This window comes from Ambystoma mexicanum, chromosome 2p (genome assembly GCF_040938575.1).
Source record: "Ambystoma mexicanum isolate Mex_15411 chromosome 2p, UKY_AmexF1_1, whole genome shotgun sequence".
Lineage (NCBI taxonomy): Eukaryota > Metazoa > Chordata > Amphibia > Caudata > Ambystomatidae > Ambystoma > Ambystoma mexicanum.
This window is the reverse complement of record NC_090923.1, coordinates 1,386,393,977-1,386,419,564: the sequence shown is the minus strand read 5'-3', so window position 1 is coordinate 1,386,419,564 and position 25,588 is coordinate 1,386,393,977. Positions and strand designations below refer to the sequence as shown.

The 25,588-nt window shown below is 44.8% G+C and overlaps 1 protein-coding gene across 4 annotated transcripts in view; it reads left to right on the top strand.

Annotated features, from left to right (window-relative positions):
- Nucleotides 1-25,588, top strand: part of NBEAL2 (neurobeachin like 2) — a 1,179,347-nt gene that overhangs the window by 1,073,761 nt on the left and 79,998 nt on the right. For all 4 annotated transcript variants that reach the window (XM_069645798.1, XM_069645800.1, XM_069645799.1 and 1 more), the window contains one exon: nt 17,061-17,233. In XM_069645798.1, the coding sequence (XP_069501899.1) occupies nt 17,061-17,233 (173 nt within the window). The remainder of the gene's footprint in view (nt 1-17,060; nt 17,234-25,588) is intronic.

Genomic DNA, 25,588 nt, shown 5'->3' with positions numbered 1-25,588 from the left:
ACCTGCTGTTAACAGGAACTTTGCTAGGAAGCACAGACCTACCAGCAGCGATCCAGAATACCTCACCAAGCCCCCCACACCTCAGAGCTTGGTAGTTCAGGCTACCACTTCAACCAGGCAATCTGCTTATCCCTCTATACCCCAAGATGGAGATGACGAGAGCGTAGATGCCTGGGCACGTAAGATTTTCACGTTCGGCAGCATGGCCTTGAAATCTACTAATGTCTCTCAAGGTTCACTTATACCCTGTGGGACTGTATTGCCATGACAGCTGATCACCTCCCGGAAGGCGAAGAAACAGGCGGCTTCCGGGCTATAGTTAAGGATGGAAAGGAGGCAATGGGAGAATGTCTCCAGTCAGGATTGGATATTGCTGACAGCATCAGCAGATCCATGGCTGCTAACACCGTACTGGGCAGATTTGCCTGGTTGAGGAAGTCGGGGTTTGCACTGGATGTGCAAGCCAGACTACTCAATATGCCCTTTGATGGCTCGAGGTTGTTTGCGGATGAGAATCTGGAAAAGCTGCAGACCTGCAAGGCAGCAGCTAAATCCTTTAGCACCTCCATTCGACAACCTCAACAACAGCCCTATTCAGGCTCATCTTGCTGGAGGGGTCGTCCTTTTCGTTTCTATTCCTCATTTGGAAGGGGAAGAGGACAGGCTGGACAAAGGGGACAAAAAAGATTCCCTTGTGGTGGACGAGGAAGAGGTGCTAAATCAGCAGCAGCAGATTTACCCTCAGCCGCTGCTGCAGCCACCTCTAAGCCACTCTGAGGTCTTGACCCACAAGACCCCGGTGGGGGCAGAATCTTTCAGCATCTGAACGAATGGCGGGGCATTACTTCAGATGCTTGGGCACTGGAAACAGTGTCCCAGGGTTACTGCCTTCCTTTTCAAAAAAGGCCTCAAGATCATCCACCGGGATCCAACTCTGTCAAAATTATGGATCCGCTCCTTGTGCAGGACATTTTAACCCTGCTAGAGAAAGGTGCAATAGAACATGTACCTGTAGCGGAGAGGAACAAGGGTTGATATTACCCCTACTTTCTTATCCCAAAGATGGACGGAGGATTCAGACCCATCTTGGACTTAAGAAACTTGAACAAGTTCCTCAGGAGGTACAAGTTCAAGATGGTAACCGTTTCTCAGATCCTTCAGGCTCTCCAACTCCAAGACTGGTTGGTATCATTGAACCTTCAGGATGCTTACTTTCTTGTGCCAATCCATTTCAAGCACAGAAAGTACCTCAGGTTGGCGGTTCTCATTATCAGTTTCGAGTTCTGCCAATCAGGCTGACCTTCACTCAAGGGTCTTCACCAAGTTGATGGTGGTAGTGGAAGTGGTAGTGGCAGCAAGTCTCAGGAGAGGGGGCATTCACATCTACCCCTACCTGGATGATTGGCTGATCAGGGCTCGTTCACCCGAACAAGCCCAAGAACATCTCGGTAGACTGGGCTTCTCCCTCAATTACAAGAAGTCCCATATGATACCATTCCAAAGACTCCTATTCATTGGAGCAGTCCTGGATACTTTCTCAAGAGGTGAGAGCTCAACACATTCAGCAGATGGTAACAAAATTCCAGAATGCCTAGCATCTTCCGGCCTTCGATTTTAGGAGGTTGCTCGGTCTCATGGCATCCTCATTTTTCTGGTGCCAGAGGCCCGGTTGAGAATGAAATCCTTTCAATGGGCTCTCAGGACTCAGTGGTCCCAATTCTCAGGGAAAATGTCAAACCAACTGCTGGTTTCGAGCAGAGTTGCTCAGGACCATCTATGGTGGGCTTGTAAAGACAACATTCTCAAGGGAGAATCTTTTTGGCAACCATGGCAGAAGATAATGGTAGTGACGGACGCCTCACTCACGGGGTGGGGAGCCCACACCAACGAACTGACAATCAGTGGTCGTTGGTCTCCATCGGAGTCCAAACTACATGTCAACCTGTTGGAGCTGAGGGCAATCAGGCTAGCACTGAAGGCCTTTCTTCCATCTGTACAGGAAAGAACATCCTGATAATGACGGACAACACAGTAGCCATGTACTACCTCAACAAGAGAGGAGGTGTAGGGTCACTACACTGTGCAGAGAGGCAATGCCGCTTTGGTTCTGGGCAATACAAGAAGGAATCTCTCTATCGGCAGTTCACCTAGCCGGAGAGCATAACACGTCAGCGGACGCTCTGAGCAGGTAGAACAGTCTCCCACGAGTGGGAACTAGCTCAGGAAGTCCTTCAAGAGATCTTCACCCTTTAGGGAACCCCTCAAGTGGAGCTGTTTGCGACTGGTACAAACCAGAAGTGCGAACTGTATTGCTCCTGGGAATTTCCCCAAAGAGGAGCTTTAGGGGTCACGTTCGTAGTGGACGGGGAATTTCCACTCCTGTACGTGTTTCCTCCAGTCCCCGTCATCCCTCACGTGATCATAAGGCTGAGAAAGTTTGGACAATCCATGACCCTAATAGCTTCGGGTTGGGCCAGGAGGATGTGGTACCCGGACCTTCTGCACATGTCCATCTGCCCACCAATACATCTTCCATAAAGAGAGGATCTTCTCTTGCAAGAGGAATGTCAGGTTCTCCATCCAGAGGTCAAAACACTTAGCCTTCACGCATGTTTTCTGAGAGGCCGAGATACAAGGATTGGGACCTCCTCGATGACATAATGGAGACTTTGCTTTTGGGCAGAAGGCCAGCAACCAAATCCTTTTACCGGTGTTGTTGGAATAAATTCAGTAACTGGTGCAAGGATAAGAATGTGGATCCATTCCAATGTGGCACACCTATGGTGCTATTTTCCCTGTTGCATTTAGCCAATCTGGGGCTCCAGATTGGAACCATAAAAGGATACCTGGCAGCGCTGTCTATTTTTAAGCGCTCCTGTGAAGAGGTCTCCTATTTCAAAATACCCTTGATTGTACCATTTCTGAAGGGACTTACTAATGTGTACCCTCTAGTCCCATTTCATGTACCTGTTTGGGACCTAAACTTTGTTTTAAAATTCCTGTCATGAATCCTATTCGAGCCTTTGCATTCATGTACTTTAAGGCTCCTAACATTGAAAACAGTCCTACTTATTGCAATAACATCAGCCCGCACAATAAGTGAGTTGCAGGCTCTTTCTTGCAAGCTTCCTCATACCATTTTCCATAAGGACCAGAGGCGTAGCCAGGATTGTATAGCACATGGGGCCTGAAGCTAATGTAGTTGGGCCGAGTGCACTGACAAAAATATCTGTAAATGCCCACACAGTGCTGCTGAGTGGGCATTTACAGATTTTGGGTGGGCCTTGCCCATCAGACCCTGCCCCGCCTACGCCTCTGATAAGGACAAAGTTATCTTAAGGGTAAAACCATAATTCCTACCGAAGGTAGTCTCTGACTCCCATCTGTCGCAGAAGATAACGCTACCAGCATTTCATCCGCCTCCTCCTCCTCCTCATGCAGGCAAAGAGGAAGAGAGACTTCATAGGCTAGACCCAAAAAGGGCTCTAAGCTTTTACAAATGGCTAAATTTCGGCATGATCAACTTTTCATTGGGTATACCGGCCCAAATTGGGCCTGGCAATCACCAAACAAACTATATCCAGGTGGATCATACTGGTCACTGGAGAATGTTGTAGACTTGCGGGTAAGGACACGCAGGTAGGGCTAAAAGCTCATTCCACTAGGGGCATGGCAACGTCTGCGGCTCTCTCACGGGGTGTCCCAGTAAATTACATCTGTGCAGCAGCCACTTGGTTGTCCATTCATACATTATTCAAACACTACTGCTTAGACTCTTCCTCTACTCAAGGAAGACTTTTTGCTAAGGCCGTTCTCCATTCAGTCCATGACTACATTAATTGATACTCCCACCTCCAAATTGTCACTGCTTTGGGAGTCTATCAAAGATGTGGAATACGTGGGAGGACACAATCCATTCGAAGAATAAGTTCCTTACCCCAGGTAACGTTCTTTCAACTGGATGTTCCTTCCACGTATTCCTCATCACCCCTCCCAGCCTATCCCGCTGTACAATTTACATGTATTACACTCTGCATTTTCTTAGAGCTTGCGGTCTTGGGTACGCGTGGTTAATTCCTCGAAAAAGTAGAATAGAAAAACAGAACTGAAGCCAACGGGCACTGCATGGGCTATTTGTACTGACAATGATGTTGACGTTCAGAATGTTTTTTACTGAAGCAGCAAAGCTGATGAGATGTATCAATGATGAGGAATATGTGGGAGGAACATCCAGTTGAAAGAACGTTACTTGGGTGAGTAACTTGTTCTTCGGTAACATGGAAGACAGCCTAACCCATCTGAAGTTACTATGCCTCCCACCAACATTTAGCCTCTGTTGTTTGTTACTAGAATCTTTGGCCACTAGAGGCAGCCAACATCAAAAATCATTTTGGTAGGAAAGAAAAAGGCATACTTGCTGCTCAGGTCTCCCTTTCAATAGGGATCCTGTAACTAGTCTGGATGCTGAAAGATCAAAGTGAGCGAGCCACCAGCGACCCTTAGTGAAGCTATGCCAATTTGAGACATACTTTAACATTAGCTCTATAGATGTACTGAGCTGCATTTATCACAGGAAGCCCAAATAGAGCAACAATATAGGGGTAGCAAGTTTCCATTTTCTCTCAGACTATTCTGCCCCATTCCCTGCTCGGTCTCCTGTGCCCTGTGTGATGAGTCCTGTTATGTCCTCACAGAATCCCTGCCTAAAGTCTCCTCCCAGGTGGCAAGTGAAAGGCACACTCTTCCTGATCCTAACGCTGGGGTTGGTATTTGCCTTGTGGATCACCTGAGAGGAGAAGGCCACCAGGGGAAAGGGTGACTCCGTTAGAAGAGACGCAGTATTCATCTTCTCTGGATGGTGAGACTTCAATAATACAGAAATACATAATGGCGTGCTGCCATAGTCAGGCTCCCCTTTCCAAAAGCACTCAAAAGTGTTGGTAGAAAAAGCCCTTATGGTCAACATGGGAATGGAACATATAAGGATCAGAAAGTCAATACCATTACTTCTGATATAATAATAATAGATTATTTATTGTGGTTTATTTCAATTAAGAACTTTACACAAACATTCAACAATCCATCAAACAATATAGAATAAAACATCTACAACAGTCGCTATACCATTAAAATCCAGATAAAACACATATCACAATAGCACATAAGTTGTTAAAACAATTAAAACATGCAGTGCATATCTAGGTCTATATGAAGACCAACATCTGAGCTGCCAATTTCGTTGCTTTACATTCACAGTCAATTATTTATTGAAATGAGTTGTTTATTTTACACCTTGAGGGTCCTGAGGGGGATTTCCAAATTCCAACATTCTCCCAATAGATACTCTGGAGTCTGTCCAAGGGCCATGCAGTCAGTAGGTGGTGAAGATTAAAATAAAATCTAAATAGATTGTGAGCACAGTCATTTATCATATTGGGGGATTATAAAAATATGTGCACATTAGGGCATTAGGAAATTGAGGCATAATATAAACAACCCTCTAACTCATTCATCAAAGTATAAGAAGGTCTAGCTTTAGTCTTCTCATAGACTTAGACATCGTCATTAATGAGGTTGATGAACTAGCTATATATACACCATGCATGGATTTGAATAAGTGAAACCATCACATTCCGTCAAGTTGATCTCCCATCATTCTTTCATACATCCTGTGAAATCGCACGCATGTCATTATCAGATTATCCGTTATTACCATATTCACTCCAAAAGGAGTGTTTATGTTGGCTTAGTTCACATAAAAAGCAGACTGAGTGCAGAGTTAGACCAAATATACCCTTCTAGACCAGGAAGGATTGCACGTGACACCATACTCGTAGGAGTGCAATTTTTTGTTTAATGGAGTCAGTATTCAAGCACCTGTCCCAAAAAGAGTCAGTGAGAATAGCCTCATACCTATGCACATGACTCCCAAAGTTAGTCATGTATATAGCCCAGCCGAGAACCAGACCCAGCCGAGAACCTGTCATTGTGCGCACTGGTAACTGATTTGTGCAGAGTTTGAGTATTAAGGTCCTAATGGCCGGATCTGGACAAAGCACAAGTAGGGTTGCGTTTTACAGTAGCCGTGGACCACATTTGACACTGCCTCATATCCTGTTAAATTGGCCAAGTGTATATATTTCTTACACTAATCCCATCTGACACATTTTTTTACAAAGAATTTCTTTAAATGAATGTATGGAGTGCCTAAGCTAAAATTAGGGGACCAGCTAATCTCGTCGAATATCTCAGTTTATGATTGAAAATTGGATCCTGTGAGAACTTTTTCTGAATTGAGATTCCTACTAACTGCCGCCAACAGATCACATCCTGGGTTAGAACGGGACTCTAAATAGAAACACCCTTTTGCCAGACTTGCCATGCCCCCCAAAGAGGAAAGACCCAGTTCCAGGCGTAGATATTCCATCGAGCATGATGGGCCCAGGTTCAGCATCACTCGCCAGAATAAACCTTCCAGGATGTTTAGCCAGGAAAAGTTCTGCATGGCCAATGCTTCGAGTCCATACCACAACGATGGAACAAAGCATTGTTCATAGAGCAGAAGAATCCTGGTCAGTGAGTAACCTGCACGACCACCAGCAAACTTACATGCCTGCATTACCTCTGATATGATTCCCACCCTGAAAACAAGAATCAACCATTAATTACTTTAAAGCCCTCTTCTAAAAGTACTTTTCATAAACCAAGTGAGCTAGATAATGTTAAAACTGAGGGCTTTAAAATAAAAAGAAGCCCATACATTAGGGACTTCAAGTGCCATAATGCCGTAGGTACTGTGACCTGGAAGAGGGGCTTATAAGCACAGAACTGCAGTATACAGTCTAGTGTGTCTGATGACCCACACCTGAGCGGTACCTTTGGCAATTTAAGACCCCTTCAGGTGCAGGCCATTAGAAATAGTGAGAAGAAGTGGTATAAGCGGTTGCAGGAGCAGTTGGAAAAGCAGTAAGCAGCTCTGTATGCAGCGGGGTCAGCGGAATGAAGACGCCGGGACCACCGATGTTTGTGTAGCGGATTATGAGGCAGAGAGAGTCGCAGGAGTGAGAAGCCTAAACTGCAGAGATCGCTCAGCGGGAAGCGTTGAAGTAACATGCTGCCGCATAGGAGCCAGAAGCTCTCTGTTACATGTTCTCAACTCCAGTGGCTGTCGAGCATCAGAGAACACCAGGAGCAATGCAGGCTCCTTCGGTGAGAGACGTAGGACACAGCAACCCAACCAGAGTTGTCGGAAGCTACGAATGTGAAGACAAAGAAGTTAAGTATGCCTGTGATAGGTGAACCCTGTGTTCTCCATGAAAGACCTCTTGCTTTGTGTAGTTGTTTTGAATGCCGAACTAATGAAAGAAAGTATTTTTGCTACACACCTTATGTTAAAAGGGAACAAGAGGAGGAGGTTTACAGTTATCATTGCCAAAGCCAGGGGAGACAATATTGAGGCCAAACTGTAACCCATATTTCCAAAGGCAAGAGGGAGGCAACATTGAAGCCAAACTGTAACCCATATTTCCAAAGTCGGGAAATATTGAAACCAATAACAACCAGCTTTGGCTAAACCAAAGAAAGAATGTTACAGAGGGAAGGGGAAACAATTCCCATCAATGGGTGTTGTATTCGTAGGGAAGAAGTTGTAAAGCTCAAAGTTACTGAAAAGACTTTGCTAATGTTTGAAGTGAACCTCCTCACAGAGTACTTGAAGTAGTGATAGTTTTATCCTGGCAGGCGAGTATACCAGAAAAGGGATTGTTAGTGGTAGCCATGGCAGGTTAGTGAACCAGGAAGGAGATATTGAAGTACTACATTGTGATACAAGGTTGTGGTGGAACGAAAGTGGCAAGGCCACAGGAGTGTTTGATGAACTGTGGTAAAACCACCCTGACGAAAACATAGTTGTGTTTATAAAGAAGAATTGTGAAGTAGTTGTGTTTTCCAAAGAGGAAAAGTTCTTTTGAAACATTCATTGGATGTATGAAACAAAGACATTTAATTTGATAAGCAGGAGCTTGTAGAAACCTATTTCGTTAAGTGATGAATTTTGTATAATCCAGGTGCCAAGTTAAACAGAACTTGAAAGGAACTTTGGGGTATCTTTGAAGTGGATTTTAACCATTGAAAAGAAAGATTTTAGAAAATCCTGCTTTAATCTTGGGGAAGGGGATCCAATGCTGGTTACAAGGATATTTTGGTTGTATAGCATGCGTTTGAATACAATTGTTATTTTGTTGAACTTGAACAGCTATATCAATTCCTGTATGATTTTGTTATATATATAAGTGTAAGGGAGAGAGATTTTTTGAGATGTTTTGATGTTGGAGTGTTTCCTTTAGTCTTAGTTTTATAGACAGGGAAGAATTTGTTAGGTTAGGTAATGCAAGGTGTTTATCTCACCCTTATGATTTAATATGTCTACTTGTGAAAAACCTTTACCAAGTTGTCTGCCTCGCAATTCTGACACCTCACACCTGGCGCTTGACCATGGAACTTCCCAGGGACTGCCCAGTTGACGGAGCTCAAATCCATTCATGTCCCTCCAGGCTCCTGCATGGCCACGAGCAGACTTCGCCTCCAGACTTCGCCTCCTTTCCTGAGATTCAGCAGAATGTCCCCATTTTAAAATGGCAATATTGTTATTTGACAAAGTTAGTTTTTGTTCCCAGCTTCCAAAAGCAAAACATTTCCACTTCAAAATTGTTTCTGGATCCATGACGCCTAACATGTTTAGAATTACCTTTAAAAGATTATAAACGGGGATGAGAGTTCACTTTTTCCTTCACTCAAAAATTCCTGGTATTAGCTCCATTTTGTTACCCTCATTTTAGTTAAGCATTCAGAATGTATTTTTAAAATAATAATTTGGATACTTTTTAGATAAAATCCCAAATATTTTTAGCTTCATTCATTTGTAATTGTTTTAACAATCTAAAAACCTATTCACTTAAAAATAAAAACCGCTCTTGTAACTATTTCAACTATTTCACAAAAAAGTTAATTAACCATACTTGTTTTGAAAATCTATTTCCCAAATAATGTAACTAATAATATTCTTAAAAACATGTTTTAACTATCCAAAATGCTATTAAACCTTGTAAATAACCAATTGACAATTGCAACTTGTTTAAATGTCCTATATAGCATGTCTACTTTTTAACTAATTGTCCCAGCACATTTAAAACTCATATAATAAATGGTACACCCACCGTTTTCTAAACTCCGAAGTAGGTTTTAGCCATTCTAACTAATTACTCCAACTGTTTGTAACTCACATTGCATACATATTTACTAAGTCAGGTGCACTCTACAGAGCACGCAACATCTAGGTCTCCTTCCAACCTCTGTATTCAGGGATGTATATACAATATTTGGCAACAAAATGGCAGTCCTTTTGCTTCAAAAACGTTTCTCCAAAAGTTTATCTGGGTCTCTCCCTGGCGTGCCAGTTTCTAGGTGCACAGCGGCTCACATAGGTGAGGTCCTCAATGATCCTTCCTTATTGACCACTGCATATAGCCCTGTCAAATGTTGCAGATATTTGCGTTGAAGTTCCAGGCTTTGTCACAGAAAGGCACATAGTTCCTCTGGAGGTGAGGTATGTCAGGACGGTCACTATGTTCCAGGTTGTTGTCCATCTCGCTTTCCTGTTCCAGATGCCAATCTGAAGGTCATCCAACCCAGTCTTACTTTAGCTTTTATCATTTCAATGCTCACTCGTGCCTATGGGCCTGTTTATAAGTTTAACCCTTGAGCTGGCTCCCTACTATATTCCTCACTATTCTGCCACAAACATGTTCCTCCGCCCACTTTTCCCAGAAAATGGGTTTACTGTTCAGTTGGTTTTCTTTCTGGCTATAGTTGTCCGAGCACATCCTCTCGAATGTCCTGCTCCTTCCTGCCCCTTAATAGCATTCCTCCTTCCCTGCCCTCCTCCTTCCTCTCTGCAGGTTTTCTGCCTCTCTTACCCTCTGTTCACCTCCTACAGCCTCTTTTCTCTCTCTCCTTTGTGAAGCTCTCCTCCTTAGTATTCTCCTCCTCCAACCTCTTCTGTACTGCCCACTCATGAACCTTCAGCTCTCTGCCTGTCCACCTCCTGCAGCTCTCTTCACTTCATCTCCTCCAGCACCTGCAGTTATGTCTGCACCTCTGCCTCCTCATGAGCCTTCAGGTCTCTGCCTGTCCACCTCCTGTAGCTCTATTCCCTTCCACTAACTCCAGCACCTTTAGTTCCTTCTGCACCTCAGCCTCCTTGTGAACCTTCAGCTCTCCGCACCACTGCCTTTCCCCTGCTTGCTGCTCTGCTACTCCAAACACCCTCTCCCTCTATCTCTGCCTAGGCTTTTTTAGAGCTTGGCTTTCTCTCCCTGTGCCGGGTCTGGGCCCGGCTTTTGTCTGTGACTTGTATGTGTGTCTGGTACTCGTTTCTGGCTAGGAATTGGTTACAATGTGAGACTTCAGAGATTCCCTTGCTGGGTACTTAACCCTTTAAGGGGCCAGTCCACTATCATTTCGCACATGCGTGGGGAAACACATACACAGAGTTCGGGAAGGTGAGGCCATGGGCCCTGCAACTCCTGGGTCCTGATGTCAGGCCACTACTTTCACGGGAGATAGGTTGAGCCAGGGATTGAAACTGTGACTGACTAATGTCAGTACATATATTTCACAGATCCACATGAAAACAAGCTGTGGCTTGTCTCTGCCTCTTATGCTAGATCCTTTAAGGGCAGTAGTGGGTGTACATTCAATGTGGCAGTCCTTCCCACACCATTCTGGAACCCGAGATCACATAGCAGATGGTGGGGCTCAGCCGTTTGTCCTCCCACACACACCTTGATGGCATGGCATGGGAGCTAATTTCTATTGCAAGGCTGTAGCTGGGAGGCAGTAGAGCAGAGTACAGTGCAGGGAGAGGATGCAGTAAACGGCTGGAAGAGGACGGTTTAGGAGAGGATGAGAAAGGTTTGAACAGGATTCAGCATCAGTACCTGACCAGATGTTCTTTGAATAAGAGTCTTGATTTCTTTCCTAAAATTCATGAGGGAGAATGCCTTACTGCTGAGCATGGTTATGTGCCAATGTAGAAGGGGCATACTATCAGAAGACTTGCTTCCCTCTTTTCATCTATTTTCCGTTTTCCAGCCTGATAATCCCAAGGCTTCTTTTTTCCTTAAATAACTTTCCTAACTTTTTAAGTGACCTCCCCAAATCGCCTTAAACTTCCTTAAAGCCCTAAATAGATTGGCTACAATGAAAATAGTTTTTAAATCACAGGTGGCATCAACACCAGTTTTCTGATGCACACCAATCTATTTTTTGCAAGGAGGGACAATTATGTCAAGCGCTTAATTAATGGCCATTTGTATTGAATACCAGTGAATCATTTAACTTTTCTGAAGATATGCACTTTGGTAAACGATTGTGCTAAATTAAGATCTAGCTGACAATCAGGAAACGTTCCCTGCATGTCATGAATGCATACGTTCATTTTTTTGTTGCTTACATCAGACATATACTCCCGTAGTGATGCAGTTCTTTAAATACTTTGAATAGTGCAGGTGATTTGTCCTCCCCGCCACCTTGACAAAGTCGTCAAAATCCTCCACCCACTCCAGCCATTGCGGGCCTTTGTCATTGTGGGGCATCAATGTGAAAGGGAGCGCTTTTGGAGGATTGCTGCCCTGGAGTTGGATGCCATGGTGGCCTGTGGTGCCCCTGCGTCCTGTGCTGCTTGCTCCATCGTGGGAAGGTCTGGGCTGAGTAGGTGGAACGGTGCCCTGTGACAGTGCAGGCACCATCTACTATGGATGCAGTGATGTGCCCAGGGCGTGCGGCTACAGGGGCAGTGACTATGCGTACTCCTTTTCTGTGTCCCCCGGCAGGTTACCTCATGTAGCTCAGTCGGGCCCAGCGGGACTGCTGGCCGGAAACAGTGCGGTCTGGAGTGGCCCGGCAGGCTGCTGTCAGGTTGGAACAGGTGCAATCGCCTGGGTTGAGTTCTGTTTGGCAGGATCCAGTCTTTCTTTTCTGGGTAACCAGTGATTAACTCTGAAACAAAGTGGGAGATCTCTATTCGCACTCTTTCAAGACAAACATTAGCAACCAGCCTTGTTCAAATGTCATCAATAAACAAAAAATTTGGAGGATACAGTGTGACACTCCTAATCATTCAAGCTATCAATTAGGGGATTGCTCTTGGCGCATTATCATAGAATGGCGTGGGTGGGGGTGAGGCGGAGGGCAGCCAGATGTAACCAGTGGAACCCTCCACTCCCATCTTCCTGCTGGCACACTCAATGTTGGAGGAAGAGGGCCGAGAGGGGGCTAGCTTGGGGGTTCCAGTTCCAGGTTTTCTAGTATCCTCCTTACTGGCAATGATGTTGGAATGAGCAACGAGCAATGGCTTCCGCTTCTTGTTAAAAAATTCCACCTCCTGTTAGATGTTCTTGCTGTCCAAATAAGTAGTCTTCCTGTTAAAGGAGCCTATGAAGTCATTCTGCACCCACCACCACCCAGCTACTCCCTCATCCTCACGCAAAGGATTGGGAGGGAGTTCCCCCAGTACTTTGTGTCCATTTCCATCACTGAGTTCAACAGCTTTCTTTCATGTCCTCCTGGCACTCGGGGGCATGCAAGTGATGAGTTTAGTGGGGTGGGAAGTTAGTAGGACTAGAGAGGGGCAAGCAAGACCGCTGTAGCTGCAGTGTAGAGAGCTTGCAGATCAGTGGCACCTGGCCCGGTGTGCATGAACATTTCCATGTGCTTTTTGAAGTGTGAATTCCATTTAGACATGGCCGGGTTATAGCCCAGGGTGGGTATGGTTGATATTACGTGTGCATGTTTGTGTGATGAATCAGTAGTATTCATGCATGACCATCAAGTGCTTTGAAGCCGTTGGGCCTGGCCTTCTTTGGTGTTATGCTGGTGTTGAGGGATGTGGTGATGGTTAGGGTGAGAGGATGGACATGTTCGGTTTGTAATTAGTATTGACTTTGAGCGAGGCAATGCCATGGTGTGCTGAAACCTGTACCCTTCATCTGTGGTCCATCTGTGAATAATAATAGACATTTGGTAATGCAGTTGTAGAAAGGTAAACTTTGGGCATTTTTAAACTTTGCAAATTGGCATGAGCAAAATATTAGCATGCAGAATTCCCTACCAAATCACAGAGTGTAGTCATTATCTCTCACTGGTGCGTTTCCGCATGGCAATCCTGTGCTTGCAATGCGTTTGGTTACAATGTGGTGTTTGCTTGCATATGTAAGTGATTGTGCCAATTCAGTGTGTCCGGTCACATATCGCCATCCCACGTAAACCTTAGTGATGTTTTTTTAGTATCTGTGTGGTGCCATTGTGGGCAGTCAGAAGGGGTGGCCTCGCAAACCGAATGTGGGTTCTGAGACTCCCGCTCTTCTTTAGTGTGACCTGACATAGTATCGGTTAGCTTTCCATTGGGTAATATGGCCAGAAATGAATGGCACGGCATGGCATAATGCACGAGAAGGCATACAGTAGAAAGGCATGAAAAGACCCAGTATGGTGGCCTGTTTACTATGCTATCCTCAGTCGCATGTTCATTGTCCCCTCTTTCTCTCTATGGCTCGCCTGCTTGCTGTGTTTAGAATCGATGCAATGCACCCAGTTTGAGAAAAGAGCAGAGGATGGCAGATGCATGGCAAGGGGCTGTCTGGGTTCTGCCCCCCAAGTGTCCTGTGTACCAGTACAGAGCAGCTCTGCATAAGCACTTGCAAATAAGGTAGTGTGTCAGAAGTGGCTGCGTTTTGCTTGGTTGGTCGAAGTGCAGTGAGGTTTGACTCAACTCTCAGCACTTTCGAAGGACGCTTTTAGGTAATTTCCTCAAACATCTGTTTGCCGTTCACTGTCGCCGCCACCGCTGTTTGTGGAAATAGAGCGCCTGACTCCTATGAGCCAGGGAGGTTGGCGAGAGGCCGGTGATTGGCGGCAGTGGGCAGCAGTTGGCAGCGGTGTGCCATGAGGTTCCGTGGAATTCTGGAGGTAGAGGTACAATTAGATAATAGAAATATAGAAAGACTCTAGGGCTGAGTCGGTGAGCCCATGCTAATAGGCGGTGAGTGCACACTGCACCCCGCCTAGCCCCTTGTGCGAGGCAGCCTCCCCCTTTCTTTTCTTTCCTTCCCAGCAGCTCCCTCCTACTGGTTTTCACTGCAACCCAGCCCTACATGCGAGGCACCTTTCCCTAATCTTTCATAGAAGCTCCCTTTGATGCAACCTGTCTTGGACTGTCTTTGACTCTGACGACCCCCAGACGTTTTTAAGGTTGCTCTACCTACACTGACACCATTCCACGATACAAACTTGCTTTTTGCATTTCCATGTATCACCCTTATTAGCTGTGGAAACTGTACGACTTCCTTTTATTGCCTTCCTATTTATAACTTTTCTCAGCAACTGCAGGGACATTTAAAAAAAAATGTTTTGATATTGTGAACCGCGTCTATTTTATCTCATTTAACCGACGATCACAGGCTCCTGCCTGAGTAATTTTCTAACCCTTGGTATTAATACTCTGATTTTTACTGCAAGTAAAATCCATTGGCAGCATTGTTGTGAGCCCTTTCAGTTCTTTTGCGTGACTGCGGGGCTACTGCTATTGTTCATTGAGGCTGAATCTCTGGATTGGGCGATTGCAGCTCTGTTCCTTTCAGCCCCTTTTCCTCTCCTCCATACATTGTTTCTACAGACCTGTTGTTCATCATCCTAAACTAGGTCTACAAGAACTAATCTTAGAAGTCAAATCACTGCTACAGAGCCATTCTAGCTTCTGCCCAATCCAAAAGACTTGCCAAACATGAAGGTTCGTTGTCACTCTCCTAGAACACGTATTGAAAACGTTGAGAAACTGAGTACTGAAAATACAGAGAGAGAGAGACCAAGCAGTGAAGCAGATATTGTTGCAGCCCTAAGATACAATCTTGGAGTAACAAACACTAATGCAAAAGACCTAATGGTAACAGCAGCCACCGAAACAAAATTGAAGGGCACCAAAGCAAAACCTGTTATCAAGAAACTAGGCCCCTCATTCCCAATGTTTCCCATAGTGGGTCAATGTATAATAGACTACTTTCCTAAACTTGCAGGGACTATTACCAAAGTCAAATACTCCCAGCCAATTAGAAAGTCTGTTATTATAGACTGCACACAGATGAATGTGGTAACAGACTTACGCATGATGGAGTATGCAGACTCGGTCCTACTCCCAACAATCTGCGAGACCACAAACCGTGTCATCCAACAGACTTGTGATGCTTCAAAAATTGGATCACGGACAGAACTGACTGACTATCTTTCACAAGTGAGTCATAATGAGCATCCGATCTCCTCCCCTGACTATTCCACCCAACCAAGTGAGAGTGCAATTTACCATACTCTACGTCAGGGTGAGTAAAGCTATTTAGCTTAAAATATATCACTTCTTCTCTTTCTTTGTTTTCTTCTTTCATGAAACTTGTGAAATCTTCTTCACCTCCTCATAAAGTTGACAGATTTGAATTCAAGAACTACTTCCTGAAGAAAGGTTTGCCTTACTGAAGATCTAGGCCTAAAAACTCAGGAACAGAGTTTTAAATGACCTTTTCACTGGTAATCTAAAATGAAAGGTAGTTTAGAATGTTCATTCTTTTCCCTTTGTTCTTTCATCCTCCAATCAGGAAGCCTGTTCCTTTCTTCCATCTTGGCTAGGGAACCCACCAACACTGTGGAAACAAAAGTCAATGCCCAAACCAAACTCATAAGGGATTTTAAAAGCAAAGATTTGTACAAAAGAATTAAGGTAATTTTTTAATACAGATCTAATGCGCATGTAATCTACCCAGGGACCTGACACACAGAAGAACATCACTGGGAGAGAAGTTTGTTTATGGATAGTGTTCATGACACAATAGCAGTTGCAGCCTTTTTCAAAACTATTGATTTGAAATCACTTGTCAACCCCTTTTAATTTTTTCGTCTGAGATGCATGATCCTAGAACATTTTATTAATGATATGTAGTAACCATTTCTTAACCACTTAATAATTGTTCAATATTTCTTTTATGGCTTGTTTATACTGTTTCTCGCTTTTTTTTTGGTTGCTTTGAATTTCTTCTTAATCATAACATCCTGTTAGGTTGTATTATTAACAAGATTTGTAATTTAATGTAAAGTGTAAACTGTTTTATTTGTAAATATTTTTTAAACCATAAACAAAATAAAGAAAAGAAAAAAATAAGCAATCGCAACTACTTTTTGCACTAAATTGCATTCAATCTGATGACTCTTTTGGAACAGTCTCTCCTCTTGCTCTGAAAATAAAATGAAACCTTTAAAGAAATTATTAAAAGTTTGCATATTCCCATAACATGTTGCTATATAACTCCACTCCCTGGGTTTGACGCAATGTCCGATCCTTTGACACAATGTCCTTTGTTAGAACAAGGCTCTCCCGCCCTTTAGCTTTATGTAAATCTAAGAAGTTGAGTTCACTCATTCCCCAACCAAATTTGTAGACAGACTATCCCTTTTCTCTGTCTCCACCTCTTATTCCCTCCCTCTTTCCACAATTGAGTGAACATGTGGCAAATAGAGTTCTGATTCTTCCTTTGAATACCATTGATGAAACTTTACACTATGCTTTCTTTCAAATAGTTTATGAAAAAATTAAGTTGTGTTCTGTTAATGAGTTTTTGTACTGCGCCAAATCGCCACCTTAGTAGTTTTAGAGCGTATTTCCTTTGAATGATTTGAGCGAAAGTCCTACCCAGCATGACTGGTGTTGGAGAGTCATTTATTTGGACTAAAATAAACCGAATGTACTTATTGTTTTCTAAAGTAGTTTAGTCAGAAAACAATTACAGGAATAAGCTCAGACTACTAATGTAAGCGTGGCTTAATATGTCATTTTGAAACCTGCTGCTTCCTCCCCTGAGTTAATAGAACACAGAGATTATTGTGTGAGAGGCAGGTGGCAGCAGCTGTGAAGACAGGGTTTGTCAAAGATGGAACCACTGACGGCATCTTCTTTGTCTTGACAGAATGCAGCGTTTTCTATATGGGCCCTTTGCCCAGGGAGTGGAGCTGTCCTGCCGAACCCTTGCCGTTTCCCACGATGGAAAGCTGCTCTTCAGTGCTGGACACTGGGACAACAGCCTACGGGTCACCTCGCTCAGCAAAGGAAAGGTCATTGGACACATCACCCGGCACATAGGTAAGGGGGGTTAATGCATGAGGAACTTACTCTACAGGCAACCACAATACAACCTGAATATATTGATAAACCCCACAATGTGGGGGCTGATAAAGCCAGTAACTGCTCGTCGGTGTGTGTAGTGCTGGGAAGGGAATGTTTGGTGGGGAAAAGGAGGGGTTGGGGGTTACAACCCTCCGATTTAGAAAACAAGTAGTGGGAGAGGGTGGGGGAGTGGGGAAGAGTATATGTCCTATTTCCGCATTTCAAAGCTGACACAAAAACGGCCGAAACAAATCTGCCTTTTTTGTGTTCCGTCTTTAAAATGCAGAAATATGACAGAACCAAAATGGAGTCTGCATTTCCAGCCACCTGATTGTTCAGCCGCTCTCCCACGGTTGCTAATTAGGCATAATGGGCCTCATTCCGACCCTGCCGTTATCCTGGCGGTAGAGCCACCAGGATACCAGCAAATGTGAATACCATTTCCAGCACCCGGTCCGGCGGTATTGCCGCTAGATTATGGGTGCCGGTGGAGCAGTGTTGATCCCCATTCATGGAGTCCTATAGGACTCCATGAGGGGATTTGCCGTTGTTACCCAAGGGCTTTTTTATCCGGTAGGGCGCCTGGCTTACCTCCAGCATTTAGCTAGAGGGTAACCCAGGTGCCCCACCGGGACACTCCTGTAGTCGGGCGGTACGGTAAAGTGCTGGTATCCTTGGATACCAGCACTTTTTTACCGGAATGCCCGACTTGGAATGAGCCCAATGTCTTTCATCAAATTCTGTATGTTCTTATAGGCAATTATCACTGCTGTCGCTACTGACCCAATGATTTTCTTAAGCCTGTTTATGGCTTGTTAGTGTGATGCTGTTGCATACTTTGTGATGTAGGATCAACCGATCATGAGAGTCAGAAATGCCATTTTTGACAAGTTTTTATTAACTTGGTCAACACGGGTGGGTTCAACGCCCATATGGGCAAGAGATTTTTCAACTAAAACACATTGAACATTAATTAGATCAAATGTTAGTTTGAGATGACTGAAGTTGGTGCTAAGGCCTATTGAATGGACCACCAGCCCTGCCAGAATTCCCACATCTAATGTACAGTCTGAGATATAGCGTCCGGCTTCCTTCTTGCCTCAAATTAACTGTCTCAGCGATCTAGCACCCAGCTCACTCACTTTTTAACTTTGCCCACCAGCAACCACTCCCCCATTTCCTCCTTTGCTTTAGGGTATGTGCCAGGACTAGATATTTACACCCTCTAGCAGTGAGTCATCCATCCTGGGCTAATTATAATCATTTTCATACACTTCTTACAGTAAGTATTTTTTTTCCCATACCTAGGTTTTTCGTCAGCCTGTAATAATGTTACCCACCACAGACGGTTGCCCAGAGTTTGAGATATAGCCCTCAGCAGACTTTTAGTACACTTTCCTGCTGACCTGGTCTCTCCCAGTGCCTGAGATATCATGCCATAGAATTGTTAGACAAACTGGCCTTTTCTAGGGTATGGCTATGCTTCTCTGGCTCCTTCGCTCGACTTTCAGAACTCTGGACAGCAGTATGTCAGTGTCCCCCCTCTATTGTATTCAAAGTGTTTTTGTGTCCTCCCCAGGAGAGTGACTCCCTTCTCCTGGTATTTGAAAATTATGTGTCATTGATTGTCAACTTGCTGTCCGTTTTGCCACTCTCTCTTGATACCAGCAAAGTTTCAAACCCTTCTCTGCTGGTCAGTGGACTTACTTGCCACTTCACCGAGGAAGTTCTCCTTGGGTTCGCAGATCCCCTGTGTTGGGGTCCCCGACCCTTCTCTGGTGGTCAGTGGGTTTATGGTTACCACTGCTACGAGGACTTTCTCTTTGGATGCTCAGTTCCTTTTGGTTGGGGTCCCAGACCCTTCTCTGGTGGTCAGTGGAACTATTACTGCCACTGCAACAAGGAGGTTCCCCTCGGATGCTTGGTCACTCTTAGGGTCCCAGACTTCTCTGGTGGTTAGTGGGCTTATTGCTGCTACTGTGACAAGGAAGTTCTCTGATGCTTGGTTCACTCTTCCAGTGTCCAGTAGCTACCTCGTTACTACTGGGACAAGGGAGATTCTCCCTGATGCACTCTACACAATTCTGTTCCCCAATAGCTCTATAGCTGCCACTGGGGTGAGGAACATTATGTTCTGTCCCTTTCTCTGCCTCCCTTTACCGTATCACCGGATGCAGCACGTCACAGGTCCTTCCAGTGATGGGGCTCTTTGTTGGCGACTTCCTCTGCTCTTTTGTCTGCTTCGACACTCCCAGTGCACCTTCGCGGCGATCCTCCGCACCTTACAGTCTTGGCTTCGCTATAGGACCAGACGGTCCCTCTTGTTGTGATCATGCCACCAGTGCTTCTTTCCTTCGGCCTCACAGTTGGGTCTGCTCCCCTATGACCCGCAATGAACTCTTGCAGCCGCCGGAATCCCCTGCATAGCCTTTCTTCCAGCCTTCACTCAGAGTTTGATACTCCTGGGCTCCAGCAGGCTCCTGGCTTCCCTGCGATAGGCCACTCCTTAGTCCCTCTTCTTTCCTCTTATCTCCAGGACTCTGCCCCAACGCAGCATCAACACCTGCAGGTAAATTCCCTTTGGCATTCCTCATGCTTCCCTGGTAAGCCACCCTGTGGCAGTACTTGTTGTGTTCTTCCTCGTCTCAGTATGTTCTGTTCTGGCAATATCCCATGTGCTACAAAAATACAAGGGCTTAATCTCTATGAATTGGCTTGGTGTGAAAGAGGGGGCTAGGGAATGTTGGCGAGTGACGTGGTTCAACAGGCTGTTCCCCGGGTGATCATCCTTGTCACCAAAGGGGAGTCCCTCCCTATGAGGTCCTTCCACATTAAACCACCTCTAGGGGGACTATTGGGTAGCGGACGCACCACCTTAGCCTCATGGTAAAGGGCTACCCCTGGGGAGAAGTGACAACACCATGCGAATCATCACACCCCAGGGCTGTGGGCAAGGGGCTATCTAAAGTCCTCTATCTCCCGATGGCTATCGGTTTGCATCTCCCACTGCCACTGCATCGCTAACAGGTCGGCTTCCTGGTCGGCCTAGGGCGCATTTCACAGGGGCCCTTTCTTCTAACATGGCCTTCCCTCTCCGTTGCCCCACTGTTTGATATCTACAGGGCAGCCACAGGGAGGTCTGGCCACACCTTCAAAAAGGTTCTGCTGTGTATACTGGATTCCACGAGTCAAGGGTCCGACAAGCAGTGCTTCGCCATCTGTTCACAAAAGATGGGCTTTTCTGAAGGTAAGACCTTTTTCCTCTGCCCATTTGCATTGTATGAGTGTGTGTATACTGCTTTATAATCTTTTCAAACAGCATGTGAATCTACAAAAGATCCAATGCTGGAAAAGGAATAGGTTACTTACCCCTATCTCCTGTTCTCCGGTATTGGTATCTTTCTTAGATTCACATGCAACCCTCCCACCTAACTCGTATATGGGTCTTCTAGGCTCATCTCGTCACTTTCACGTGCCCTATGCTAATCTGAAGATGGCCTCCAGGGGTGGAGCTAATGGAGACTCTGCCTATTGGGTATGGGGCGAGAGAACACAAAACGACACGACGACTCTAAGAGAACACTAAAGTGACTGCAGATTCAAATGAAAACTGCTTTAATGTTACTGAGGATTCCCTGCGTGATGACGGGGAATATTCATACAGCATGTGGATCTATGAAATATACCAATGCTGGAGAACAGGAGTTATAGGTAGGTTATTTATTCCTTCTTCAGGTGTTTATTCCAAAATGACTTGCACCCAACTGCTCGTTGGGGAACAGCATTCCATGAATTTGCCTCTAATTCCCTAAATCAGCACACAATTATTTGTTTAATCTAAAAACCTATTTTTTCCTTCCCTATTCTAACTATATGTAACCATTTTTCTAACTATTTACAAATGTAATTGTTCCAAATCACTTATTTTTATCAATATGTTCATGCAGATCTGTAGAAATTTGCCTTCATGTTGCAGAGCCTTTGATGAGATATTTGCACCAATTACTGAAACATTGCTCTTTTCCTAGAGCTGTCTCTCTGGAGTTACAAGTATTGTCACACAACTGCTGTTGAATGATGCCCGTTTCTGAAGCGGTGTATGCAGGACTGACCTCACTCCATTTATTTCTCTCACTGCTTAGCGGTTGATGACTGAGCATGTGCAGACCTTCGATCGGGACGTTTACCACTCAAAAAACAGTACTCCGGCTCTGTTAACCTTACAAAATGCGGCATTGATAAGTTACTTCAACTGAGATGGCAATGGGAAAGATCATTGGTTGTCTGACTCAAGATCAGTATTACTGTGCAAGATGGTGAGAGCTAATGCTTTTAAATGTTCTGTCAAAAGTTTAGCATCTGTGCTCCCACTGGAAAACATCTGGATCTAGTCCCACAAAGTCACTACTGGATTTATTTTCCCTTTCCATCTTTGTTTTTTAATTTCTTCTTCCAAGTACCAGAGTTCTTCAAAAAGAGACCTACTCCCAGAACTGGAAGCAATGAAAGGCAGTTTAGAACCTTGGTATATGTGCCAAGTCTCCTCTCATCCAGTAAGCATTCGTAAACTTCCTCACCATCTTGGCATGAGAGAGGCAGTGACTCCTGGTTACAAATCTATTTCAGGAAAGCACTTTTACAAAAATGTCTTCACATCCTCCAATACAAAACAAACAGTAAACACTTTGGTAAATCAAAATCAGGAGATGGGTAAGGTGGAATTTTGGGTTAAATAGTTCTTTATTTAAACACCAAAAACCCTAAGCCATCCCTGTGTTTCTTTACCCTACTCTTCTAGAAAAGAAAGGAGTTTAAAAGAGTGCTTTTCGGGATGCCCTACAAAATAGTCTGCTGTCCAGAAACTTGCTCTAGCCTGAATCCTGTCCCTAACACTATACACTTAAAAGATCCTAACTTTAACAAAGGTACAACAAGGGCCTTTGCCCAACCAAAAGAACAGTGGCTGGTTTCTGACTCCAATGTGATGTCTCTTTATCAGAAAGGGGTTTCTTGCCCCGTTGCATAGTTAAATTAAAGGTTCCAAATGTCCCTGTCCCCTTCCCCTCCTCTGTTGCGTACCAGTCTTTTGTTAATCTCTCTCCCCCTGGCACCTACCTTTTGGCCCCTGGTTCGTAAGTCAACACCAGGTACTCTCCTGGGCTCCCCACCAGGGAATCTTGTGGTACTTTCTACACTGTAAGGGTGCAGAAGTAAGGCTCGGATACAATGGTGGCATATTTCTGGCAATAGACTTTCATTAATTAAGAAAGGGATGGAAAAGGGCCTCGCTATCCCTAAAGCTAAGAAGGGTTTCCCTACCTCAAAGGTACAAGGGAGGCATGATATCACAAGTGAAGACAGACACAAGAGATACACTCTTGAAGGCTGTTTATTGAGCAAAAGGGTTGGATAAACTCCTGTCTCTAAAGATGGAAGCACGCTCGACCATCAAATAATAATGCAGTCCTAGTAGTGTCTGTCAAATCAAAATGCCTTACACTAACAAAACCTATTGCCTGCCCTTACAAAAAGTGTGTACAGGGGAATATATATGCAAAGGAAAATCAATGTTATAACATAAAGGATCAAAGTGGCTGAGTCAGCTCTCCTCACCACGTTGGACAACACGTAGTAAGGCGGCCCCCGTAGAAAGGATGACGCACTGTGGCTCAGGTTCTCAAAACAAATGTAGTTCAAAACGTGGATCAAGGCCCGCCTGGCCTTCCACGTTAGTCTCTTTTTGCAACATTCCGAAGTTTTTTCACAGTTCAACAAAAAAGTTCATGCAGGTCTCCCTCCGTCGGGCTCGGACCTCTCAAAGCTTTAACAGTTCACATAGGTCTCCCTCAGGCAGGCTCGGATCTCTCATTCGACAAGTACCTGATTCAACACAGATATCCCTGTGTCGGGCTCAGACTTCGCAATTACAGCACTTGCAGGGGTTCCCTTCCTCAAGCTTAATTCACATTCGTTAGGGGTTCCCTTCCCCTAACTTATCACACTTCCGGTCTCCCTCAGTCGGCCTCAGACCTTTCACTGATGTCATAGACTTTCGAATGTGCAAGGCTTTTACTATAGACCTTTGCAGGACCACTTTGAATTTCTCTTCAGCTCACACTCTTATGTTATTTGTCTCTTGGTCTTGGTAGTTCAGCACCATAAGCATAAAAGTTCAAAGAAATCTTTCTCTTCAAGCATTCACCTTTTCACTTCCCTTTTGCTGGGGTTAATCTTGACCATTATGCATTTCAGAGTTGGTTCACTTTGCCGCTTTATAACAAAACATTTCACATTTTGTGTAGTCTTTTGAGCAGGCTACTTCCTTTCCCCAGACCACTCTGCTACTCTGTATCAGTGGCTTCACAGTTATCAGCCACTTAAAAGTTCATCACTGGTTAGCTTTCTGTCGCATCTCATCAACACGTGTGCAACCTTCCCTTGTGAGTTATACTGTTGCAACTTCAATCTTGCCTTGACACAAATCGGCCTTTTATGTCTTTCACTAACTCACCAGGTGTGCACGTTCCTACCTTTTCTCTGTGGCTTTGAATCACGAGTCAAGGTTAATACCACAGGCTTGGCCTCACCTCCCCAACTCTGTCGTTCACACAGGAGGGTCGCTGGCATCCTTGAAACACAATGCAGGTTTCTTCTTGTCTGCGATTGGGCTTTCTCTGCGTCTCCTTCACGGTTTCACAGAAGCAACAACCTTCTGCAGGGATCTTTAGGGTTTCCCTAACCTTTGCTCTAGTCCCTCGATCGGTCGTCCTGCTCCAATAGGTTCGCAATCGGCCCGGATGTTCTGCTCCTTCTCATGTTCCACCTTGCTCAGAGTTTGTCACTGTTATCCTTTTAACCGTGTGGGGAGAGCTAATGGGTATCAGATGTGTGTGATTACATTCAAGTGCCTGACTTTGCCTGACTCGATTAGAGGGACATGTCCAATGTAATGCTCGGGTGTGAGTCTGTCTTTCCCCAGAGCGCACTGTCCATGTGAAAGTGTTTGTGTAGGGAAGGGGGCAGGGGAAGTTGAAGTCTTAAGATATCCTACCAGGTAGGATGGGGTAAAGGTGGTAAAGGGAGGGTATACTGCAACTCACCAACGGGTGTCCCAACCCTACTGCCGAGGACCCATCACCCAGTTGATCCTCCCGCACTGGTCGACCCCAAGGAACTGGATCCAAAAGCAATGGTCGTGTCCTGGCCACCTGGATGACAAGTCCCCGGGGACTAGCTAGTGAGACACACCTTCTGGTTTCTCACAAAGGAGATAATTGTCAGGAAGTCCAAAACTAAAAAGTCTGTCACTGTCGTGTCTGAAAGCCTACCTCCGTCCCCAACACTAATTATCTAAAGCAACTGTGCAAGGATGATCTCTTCTCAAAATAAAGTGTTATTTGTGTTTTCAACCAACAGAAAAGTTCCCAGTCTCCCTGGTACTAAAAAGTGATACAAAATAATGTTCCGAAATGCAAGTTTGCAATGCTAGGGTTGTACTCTTTTCCCCTTGTCGTCTTCTTATCTTGTCACTGGGTAACTCATAAGGAACTGTTTCTTGACTTCACAGTTCTTTATCCTACCAGCTTGGCACACTCCGCTACCAATCCTAGGACCCCAATGCTAGAGTTGTGTTCCTTTCCCATAGTCTTTGCTTATCTTCTGTTCCTTTAGGGCTTCTGAGCTGCTTTTATCCCTTTTGGTAAAGTGTCACTGGGCAATTCACAAGGGAATGTGTCTTTCATTCTCAATTCTGTATCTTACCAACTTGGCACAGTTCACTATCAAGTGTAGGATTGTAGTTCTTTCATCCTACCAACTCGGCACACTCTGCTACCAGTTCTAGGATTCTTGATCCTCTTATTCCTAGTCTCTCATATGGGTGAGGTTCCCAGACTCGCAGAAAGACTTGGTTCACTCTCCTGCCATGCCAGTGTATTGTCATGGACTGTCTTGTTTGCTCTCTGAGTTCCAGAACCTCTTATGCTTCGTCACTTTATATTTTGCTTTCTCACATAGGTGCGGGTCCCAGACTCGCACTGTAGTGTTGTGCCTGCTTGATTCACTCCCTGGCCAAGCATACAACTCTCCCTTGTTTCCTTCTTTTATCATCAAAGTCTCACTGAGGGAATTCTTGGATATCTGTGTAGTCGTAAATGGAGAAAATGAAAGAATGGGCTCGTCATGATCCAGTTCGGTCCATTTCAGAGAATTTACCCTATGTTGGAACCAGATTATTTCTTCTGAGCGAGAAGTTGAAAGCATCTTAAAGGAATGTCACGATTCGGGTTTGACGGATCATCCTGGGTTCAAGAAGACTCTGGAGTTGGTGCA